Source organism: Anomalospiza imberbis, chromosome 6 (genome assembly GCF_031753505.1).
Source record: "Anomalospiza imberbis isolate Cuckoo-Finch-1a 21T00152 chromosome 6, ASM3175350v1, whole genome shotgun sequence".
NCBI lineage: Eukaryota > Metazoa > Chordata > Aves > Passeriformes > Viduidae > Anomalospiza > Anomalospiza imberbis.
In genome coordinates, this window is record NC_089686.1 from 6,299,435 (window position 1) to 6,309,122 (window position 9,688).

At 45.7% G+C, this 9,688-nt stretch overlaps 1 protein-coding gene across 4 annotated transcripts in view; it reads left to right on the plus strand.

Annotated features, from left to right (window-relative positions):
- SYT16 (synaptotagmin 16) overlaps nt 1-9,688 on the plus strand; it is a 63,210-nt gene extending 53,522 nt beyond the window's left edge. For all 4 annotated transcript variants that reach the window (XM_068192160.1, XM_068192159.1, XM_068192163.1 and 1 more), the window contains one exon: nt 6,903-9,688. In XM_068192160.1, the coding sequence (XP_068048261.1) occupies nt 6,903-7,216 (314 nt within the window). In that variant the 3' untranslated portion in view covers nt 7,217-9,688. The remainder of the gene's footprint in view (nt 1-6,902) is intronic.

The window sequence follows — 9,688 nt, forward strand, 5'->3', positions numbered from 1 at the left end:
GCACATTCTTGCTGCCCATCCATGAATATAGCTGGAATAAGCTTATAATAAGAACAGCTGAGGAAGCTTTGCTCTGGGTGGAAAAGATGAGGCCAGATGCAAGGAGCCCCAGGAGGATGTCTCAGTAATGAGCAGCTGGGCAGTGAGGTGGAAGAGGAAGTGTGGATGAGTGTAAGATATTGCATGGGGACATAGGTGGAATTCAAACGTGATCTGGATGGACTCAGAGCCACTTGGGAGTGAAATATTAGGCTTATGGTAAGTAGCTGCAGGAAAATGTCAACTTAAGAGTCACCAATAGTAGTGAAAAAAAAACCCCAAATTTAAGTTGGACAAAATGGAAAATTGTTTTTTTGATTGTAAATACACATTTACTGGTGCAATGCACACCGTTTACAGTTCTGTCTTCCTCTGTTCAAACATAATAGGGCAGAACTGGAAAGATGTGGTGAGGAGTGTTAGAGACAATCAGGGGAATGGGAGCAGGTTCCAGCAAGCTGCAGCTGAATAGACTGTGCCTCCTACGATGCTACAACAAAAGGAGGTGGGGGAGGATTCACTGAGGTCTCTAAGAGTCATTGAGAAAGTGAATTAACAACAGAAATTTGCTATCTTCTCCTGATACAAAACCAAAGGATGGTAAAAGGAAGCGAGGAGGGAGCAGGTTCTGAAGAGGAGGCAGCTCTTCACCTGTGCTGTCAGATTCCTCACTACAGAATGCCATGGGTGCTGGAAGCCTGCTTCAGTTCTGTGCAGCACAGGAGAAATCCACAGAGAAAGTTCCACAGAGGATTGCTAAATACAAAGCCCCTGACTGAGGAAGTGCCTGAATCACAAATCGCTGGAGATTCCAGAGTATTTGCGAGAGAGCCAGCATATGCCACATTTTCATGGATTTACTGCTGTGTGTGGTACTGGGTGCTGTTGGGTGGATGGGCTGGCTGGGTACAGCTCTCCCCACCACATGTGTGACCTGGGACTGAGTAGGCTTAGGAGAACAGGTGTCACGGTCAAAACAAGTGAAAAATGCACTTCCAAGGAGCGACAGTGAGACTTTTGTGGGGGATATTCCCACAATATAATAATTAGACATCCTAGGATAAGACGTGGTTATCCAGTAATGTTTTCAATAGCTTTAGGTTTCCAAAAGGTCTGTGAAAAGCATAGTCCATGATACAGTTGCTGGGTATAGAAATGAAGATCTTTCTGAATCAAAGGACTGCATTTGAAGTGGATGGATGGTGATGCTCTCCCACTCCCATGGCTGTGAACAAGAAAATTCTTCCCCTCCCAAAAGATGCAGAAGAAAAAGCCATTTCTACCAGAGTGGAACCATCCTAATTGCAAATTTCAGCTGGAGCTGAATGTTTAGTGCGAATCTGCAGTGGCACTGCCGAGCAGCAGCGTTTGCAGGAGATCTGATCACGGGCTGGGTGATCGAGCCATGCCCGTGGGCACTGCTCACTGCTGCTGGAGGTGACAAAAGCCGGGCTTAAGCATCCTTACATCCTGCTGCTCCCGTTGCTGGGCAGGTGTGTATCCTCTCGTCCTGATCTGCTCGGCTGTGCATCCCTGCTTTCTCTGGCAAAGTTCCACCCCCCTTTCTGAGGCAGCAGCAATGCACTAATGTGGGAAAGAGCAGAAATGCCCTTATTAGAGGGGAGTCACGCTGTGCATCCGGAGAGGTGTCTGTGCTCTGCTTTAGCTGTGTCAGCCCGGACTGAAGCCGCACCTCCCCAGGGCTGGGGAGTGCAGGCAGGTGGTGAACTGGCTCTGCAGCCTGACAGTGTCCCAGGAGAGGGCTGGTGCTGTGGAATGGAGTAGACATGGGATGTTGAGGCAGCAGAGGATGATCACTGAAGAACTGAGCTCCTAGGTGCTCCGTAAGGAGCTTTCCTTCCTGGGAGACCTGTGCAGTTGCTTCCTGGGAGCCCTCTTCTCCTGCCCCTCTTGCATGTCACTGATGCCAGCAATTCCCTCCCCTCAGGCCAAGCAGCACTTCCAGGGACCAGCGCATTCTTTTCTGCTGCATTTTAAATTAAAGGGACTGCTGGTCTGTTCTCTGATGACTCACATGTTGTGAATGTTGCCAGATCCCAGCCTTTCCCTTGTGAGAGAGCTGCCAGCCCCAGGAGAGGGAACCTGAGAAGAAGAGGCTTGGTGGAACATAGAAAGGAAAGTTGGCTTCTCAGCAATGTAGTGGCCAGCTCCCAGCTCTTGTATGATTTATCCAGTCATCCATAAACTGCCTTAATCCAGACTTTCATGACGTGGGGTTGGGATCAAAAGTATGGGTCTAATTCTCCTCCCTGCCATTTTACTGATCCAGCTGCAGTGAGCCCAGCTCAGAGTGTGAATGTTCAGTGTTCTGCCCCACTGCTGGTTGAAAGGGGAGGCAAAGCCAGCATTAATGGTCTTCTGGGCCTCAAACTGAGACCTCACGTCGAGCTGCCTGTACAGAGCAGCACAGAGTCGAGCGCTGGGGCTGCTTTGCCACGCGGCGCTGCCGTTTATTATGTAGGCTGGGAGCGTGGGCTTGCCAGCTGGGGCAAATTAAGCTCCAGGCCCAAGGCTTTCTTCTGCTGTGGCTGTTATTAGTCTGGATTGCAGCATGCTGACATGGTTATCCTGCTTTTGGAAATGAGCTAGCTTGCCTGGAGCGCGGGTGGGAAAGTCCGCACGGCGCTGTGCGGTACCCTGCAGTCCTCAGACGTGAGGGGTCAGGAGTCTTTGGTTGTTTACTTCCTTTCTAAATATAAATTCAAGCAGGGGGTTGGATGCTTTTATATTTGCAGTGCTGTTGCTCACGGGTCAGCTTTACTAATAATGGTGGTGCTTAGCGCAAGTGAAAGCAGAACGCTGGCTATGGTCCCTGCTCCAAAAACAGGAATGCATAAATTACAGTTGATTATTCCCCTGAGTTGTCATTATCAGTTGGTTCCCTCAGAAGAATCATGACAGAAATGGGTCATTAGAAGAATCCTGGAAAAACTGATTGCCTTTGCAGATGAGCTCTCCAGAGGTGTTTGATGGTTGATGGAGACAGAGCAGTCTGCATGAGGAGAGGTTTGCCCAACCCTCTGGAGTAAGTAGATGCAGCACTAGCCCAAAGTGTGTCTGGCTTATTACAGCATTCCTTGATTTAGTGCTTTTCAGTCTGGTATTAAATGCTGAGATGTTGGTATTTTATGTATACGTGAACATTGTGCAGTCCACTCATACCAGAGAGGCAAGATGAGTTCAGAGTAAAAAATGCTCTGAATGCAGTGAGAACTTCTGCTCCAAAACCTGTATAGAAAGGACAGCCTGGTAGATGCCCTGCTAAAATTGATCTTGGCAAAATTAGACTTTGTTCTTGAATCTTCACAGACTTCTGTGTAACCGTGAGCAAGCTGCAGTCTCGGACACTCCCAGATATTTAGAGGTCTCACTCTTCCTCGTGTCAGTGAGGTGGGTGCCTAAACAGAAGGTGTGCACTTAGGCATTTTAAAGAATGTCAGCCCAAATCTCTTTTCCTTTTGTGCTTGATGGAGGTGGCACAAAAGTAAACATTCAGAAGAGCACGGAGTGCTGCGGCACACGGTAATGAGGCCATTACTGAACCTGAGCATGTAATTAGGTGGAAAATGTTTGCCTTCATAATGAATAGATGCTCTTACACATACATTCCTCAGTAAATCGTCAAGTTCATCCTTGCTGTAGCTCCACTAATTTCACTGTGTAACTGGGGATGGATTTTCTTTGGCAAAGTCAACAGGATGGGAGAGCTTTCCGTCCCAGAGGACCAGACTGGACCACAAGAAAAGCTGTGTTTTTTGATGGCATACCTAAAAAGATGCTGCAAAGAGCACAATGCAGGAAGGGAAAACTACAATCTTAAAATTTAGTTAGTGAAGCAGAATAACAGCTCAGCCTCGTATGTACCAACTCTGCAAAGCAAATTTCAGGTGCTAAATATATGATCCACACCTACTCTTTTATTTCTGTTCAGGCAAGCTCGATTTTTTTGGCTGGTAAAATACACCCAGTGGAATAAACTTGAGGAGAATTAGCAGCCTGATTTAGTTGTCACTTGCTCTGGTTTTGTGCCTGTGTTTTCCTGTGGGAGAATAGTGCTCCTGGTATTAGCTCTGCCTTGAGCACAGTCTCCTTCCAGCCTGATCCAGATGGTACATGCAGAATCCCCACCCACCTTGCTACTGAACAGACGGGGTCTTGGTGCAGAATTATGTAGAAACCTGAGGTATATTAAAGAAAAAGCCAGCTTTTCTGACTTTAACTCATTGGTGGTGTGCTGCTCATTTTTCCTCAAAGCCAGCTGTGTTATCCCTCACTTGCAAAAGTCGAGGCCTCAGTCAGGGATGTGACATCCCAGAGTTTATGACTGTGAGACACTCATCCATTCATTGCCTGCAAAATTAACTGGGACATGCTGAAACAGTATCCCATGAGGTGCTTTAGCTGTGGCACTTGCTTTGGTGTTAACACCTAAATCATCTGTAATGGTATCACTGTCTGCTAGATCACTGCTGAATTATGGCATCTGCTTTTTGGATTATGAATTGGTTGACTCCTCTGGGCACTGTTCAGATGAATGTGCCTGCAGTTAGGTGTGATGAATCCCACCTGAGCTGCCAGTACTGGTGAAAGTCAGAAGGAAGCATGACAGCAAGGTATACTAAAAGTAAAATCTAGACCTCAGTGCTTTCCCTGTCTTCTTAGAAAAAGAGATGCAGGCGTGTGTGGGACACCTTTCCCTAAAATAGCATAGGAAGGTAATGCTGGGTTGGTTGTGAAAAGAAAGAAAAATTTTGAAGTTCAAACAGAGAATTGTACTAATTACCTGCTTGTTTGTATTTAAAAATCAGCCTGGTGGAGTTCTTCCAAAATTTTAAAATCCCCTTCTCAGAAAAAAAAAAAAAAAAAAAAAAAAAAAATCCATAAAACCCCAACTTATCTTTATTTTCAGGGAGTTCCCTGCAGTCAAGACCAGCAGCCAGGACTTACACATGAGAAATGCTTCAGTGCACATTGTGGTTTGTGAGTGCCAAGTACAGTGACATCCCTACAAATACTGTAGGAGTTGTGTCTGGTTTCACATTGAGTCAAGCTGGAACAGAGGGTCCTCTCTTGGGCTTTGTGTTTCTGATGGGCCTGAAGTTGTTACAGGTTTCAGTCCCTCAACACTGAATATTGCAGTGGAAATGAGTCCAACTTTCAATAAAGTGTTTTTTTCTTTTTTCTTCCCAGATAAAATCAGGAAATTGAATCAAAGCTTTTCCTTTCCGTGTGACAAGCTGGTCTTTGCTGGCAAGATCCTCCTCATCCCCAGTGTTATGCTGGGAGCCAAGCTGGCACCCCCAGCTAATAATTGGGCTGAACTTTCCCTGCAGTAACTTGATAGCTGTACAGCTGTGCAGGCTCACAATTTTGCTCCTTGATTGTCAGCCTCCTGACAGCTTTTTCAGTGGAACAGTTTGAGAGGAGCGGGAAGCCCTGCTTTGGAGACATGGAAGTGTTTTCACACCTGAAGTGTAATTTCACACCTTGTGCTGCTCAGTAGATAAGTGCGTAAAATAGCACATCAAACAGGAACAGAAGAGGATAGAAATGCTGCAGACAAGAGATGGAGGCTTGTTATTTATTTCCTATCTTCAGCACACTCTGAAATAATACTCACTTGCAGGAACCCAAGCACAGATTATGAAGAGGTTAGCAGAGGACTTGTCTAGCCAAGCAATCTGTCACTGTCATGTGCAGAGCAAGATGAAAACTTACACTGAGCTGGGTCTGTGGAGCACTGGGAGCTCTGAAACCATGGTATTAGCAACCATGTAACAGAGGAGAACTGATTCATACAGGAGGCAGCAGGAATTTAAAGAGTAGATTTACAGGAGTACTAACTTGGACCATCCCTTCCTTGTATTTGCTAAGCATGTTTTAGTCCTTGTATGGACTTAAATTGTAAATACAATTGGCCCACCAAAAAAGTAATATAAGAATTTGGAAAAAATATGAAACTACTATGGGAGATCAAATAATTTCACTGTTTATGCAGGGTTATTTTCCCTCCTTTTTAAGACCCTTATTTTTTGGTATCTCAAACAATAGATCATAGAGAGTGGTGGAAAGGCAAGGGCAGCTGAGGGAAGCCTGGGTAATTCAGCCCCAATGAAGCTTGATTGTGAGGGAGAGGAAGGGAAGGCGGAGACACCATTTGAAGTGGAGAATCCATGGAGATGCTCATAGTTTTGGTTAGACAGGTTTGCTAGGATTGGATGCCTGATATTCTGTTCTTTCCAAGAGAGTAGTGTAGGCACACAGTTTGTGGTATTTGGGAGTGGGGCTGTGGCCCAGCCTCATCCCCCATGGGCACAGCTGTGAGAAGCAGGTGAGCAGCACTGACAGCAATGAGCCATGGAGTGCCCAGGGGCACTGAGCAACCAGCAAAGGGAACAGAGGGCACACAGGTGCAGTGCATGAACATGAGGGGATGAAAGGTTGGGCTAAAGAACAAGAAAGAGCAGATGCTTGCAGCCTTCTGAAGTGACATGATGTTACTCTGTATGGGCAGATGCTTGCAGCCTTCTGAAACTGTATGGTGATGCTCCGTGTATCATGGCTGTCTCAACTGTGATATATACTGCAACAGAGTGGGGCTGAAACATGCATCAGTTTTCTTTTCTCCCCAGCTGAATAGGAGAAAATCCAAGAGTGCTTTCATCTTCTGCTTCTCATCCCATGGATTTTACCAGGGAGCGCTATCCAGCCCTCATCTGCTATTCACTGCAGACTAAACTGCTCTACTTGGATGGTTTTTGGGGGGTTTTTTTGATTGCCTGGGACTTTCATTTAGCATGTCACCTACATCAAACATGTCATTTCCTCTTTTTTTATCTTAGACACCTACGGAAAGCTCTGCCTGCGCAACTCTGTGGGTCAGGAGATGTCTCGCTGCAAGACCTCCATCCGCCGAGGACAGCCCAACCCTGTCTACAAGGAGACTTTTATCTTCCAGGTCGCCCTCTTCCAGCTCTCTGATGTCACCCTGCTGATCTCCATCTACAACAGGCGCAGCATGAAGCGCAAGGAGATGGTCGGCTGGATCTCCATGGGCCAGAACAGCAGCGGGGAGGAGGAGCAGAGCCACTGGCAGGAAATGAGGGAGTCGCAGGGGACACAGGTCTGCAGGTGGCACACGCTGCTGGAGTCCTAGTGGTGACCAGGGCAGCCTGCAGGTCCTGGGACAAAGGGCTGTCTCCCCTTGCTCTCTGCCAGCAGAAAACAGCTCTGGCAGGGCACGCAGCTTTAACCTGCCTGCTCAGTGTCAGCAGCCATGGGTATCAAAGGTGGCAAGGCCTGGGAAGCAAGTTTAGTTCTTGCCTTTCCAGCTTGCCCTGCATTTTCTGCATCCACGTAATCAACCCTAGTGAGAAGCAGTGGGAATACCTGTAAAATCCTTTCCTTGGACATTGTCTTGCTCATTTTTCTATCAGCTTAATCACCACAGGCTGATTCTGATGTGATGCTGTTTTCTTCTGGGGTAAACTCTCACTTCCCTCTTTTCCCTTATTTATATTAATGAAGTTTGCAAATATTCTTGCCACGCAGATAGCTCACAGATAAGCTAACCTGCATGCAGATCACATCCTCTCTCTTTTATTATTGTGTTTCTAAGTCCTAGAAATAAGCATTTGATACCACTGTAGACTGGATGATATATTTTTCAGGCAGCATGAGAAAGCACTCTTGAATTCTCTGTCAACTTTTAAGTGCCTAGACATTACTACTGTTCTCCTGATCTAACAATTGATATAAGGACTAAATACTACTGGTATTTTTAGTTAGGCACCCTGTGCACCTGTTAGCCTGCATTGACATAGGTTTGCACAAGAGATAACACGCATCAGTTTTATATTGCATTATACAATGCATGTTTAGATGTTTACTTGAAGTTATGGCTTCTGTCATCACAAATACCAAAAAAAGACCAGAAGAAACTGCACAGCCACCTTTGTGCCTGAATCACTCCTTTCTGCATCGTTTTTCCCTTGTGTTAATGTGATTTTTAGAAATGAGGCTCATTCTGTGAGCTTTACAGGAGAGGGCTTCAGACCTGTGGTTTTTCTGTGATTCAGCAAAGCACTGCTCAGTTTGCTGAGGGCTCTTCTTCAAATCTCCTGTAATATCTCCTTGGGATATGGAAGGGGACTGGTTTTGGCATGCTGAGCAGTAGAGGATGCCAGTCCATGTCACCTAACCTTGGGAAGGATCTCTCTTGCAGGCCAGGAATAGGATCCAGAGGGGCTGCTGACTCTGCTGAACTAGCACTGGAGGAAAGAATTGTGCTTCCTGCCTCCAGCTGAAAGCAATGCAAGGAGCAGCCTTGCTGGATGAGGTGATGACACTGTCACGTGGTTACTTTTCAGACTACACTGTCCTTTTCCATTTTAATCTCTTTTCCTGTCTCTGTGAGCCGAAGTCATGGAGATGATGGATAGAGGATGTGTCTCAGTCTGCTGCTTGGCTAAGTGGTTGTTGTTGCAGTGCTGTGTGTGACACAAAGGAGTATGTTCCTTCTCAGTGGAATGTAGGCAGTGAGGTGCTGAGATCTCCAAATGCTATCAGCTGCCCAATCTCCCATTCTCCACACTCTCTAGGAGAGGACTGTCTTTTCTCCCTTCCTGCTGATGACAGCAAGACAGAGGAAATATTTTGCTGAAGAGGTTTGTCTGTACTGAATCACTTCATGATTTGTTTTTGCCATTTCCAGAGACCTGGCACCAAATTCTGCCTCCTCCTGCACCACAGCCACTTCCTTTGCTTCAATGGTGCTGCGCAAATCTAACTAATGCAAAGTTTGGCACTGGCTGTTTGACCAAAATTGGTCCTTGGTGCTGGTTTTTGTCACATCCAGGCTAGACAGGCCCCGAGGGCACTGCTGTGACACTCACAGGTTATCACTTGGTGTCACAGAGACTCTGTCTGTCCCCAGGAGGCAGACAGAATAATCTGCACAGAGAAGCACTTCTGGTACAGGTGATACAAGTTATTCTACAGACCATACTCTTGTATCTTCTTATCACCTGTCTGAGCATCATTTTTCCAGGGAGACTGGTGGGTATCCTATGCAGGAGGGTTTTCCTCCACTGTCTAGATAAGCTGGCATGTCTGCTTTGCACTACTGGGGCTTTGAAACACAAAACAGGGTGTAACCCAAATGCAGCTTATCCAACAGATATGTTCTTGACTGCACTGCCAAATCTGCTGTATTATCAATGCAAGAAAAAGTGAACATCTGAGTGGTAACCAGCAGAATAGAATTTCATTTATCATACACTTTTCTGCTGGGGAAAAATAAAAAAGTAGAGGAAACAGCACAATTCAAAAGGTGCATTTGCTGATTCTAGTTGTTTTCCAATCTCTCCATCTTTTGTCCTGAACTGCATAAAATGTATATGCAAGTGTTTATAATTAATTTTATTACCTGGAATATGTGGGTGTAATAAACTTACTGAGATTTTCTTCAGAACTTCTTGAACCTGCAAAGCCTTGCCTATGCTTCATGATTAGCTAAGGAAAAAGTGTATGTTCATAATACATTTCAGCAGTGAACTGGAGATAACCCAGATTTATAACAGCATGATTAAAAAAAAACCTAATGAAAAAGATAATTTAAAAAAACAAT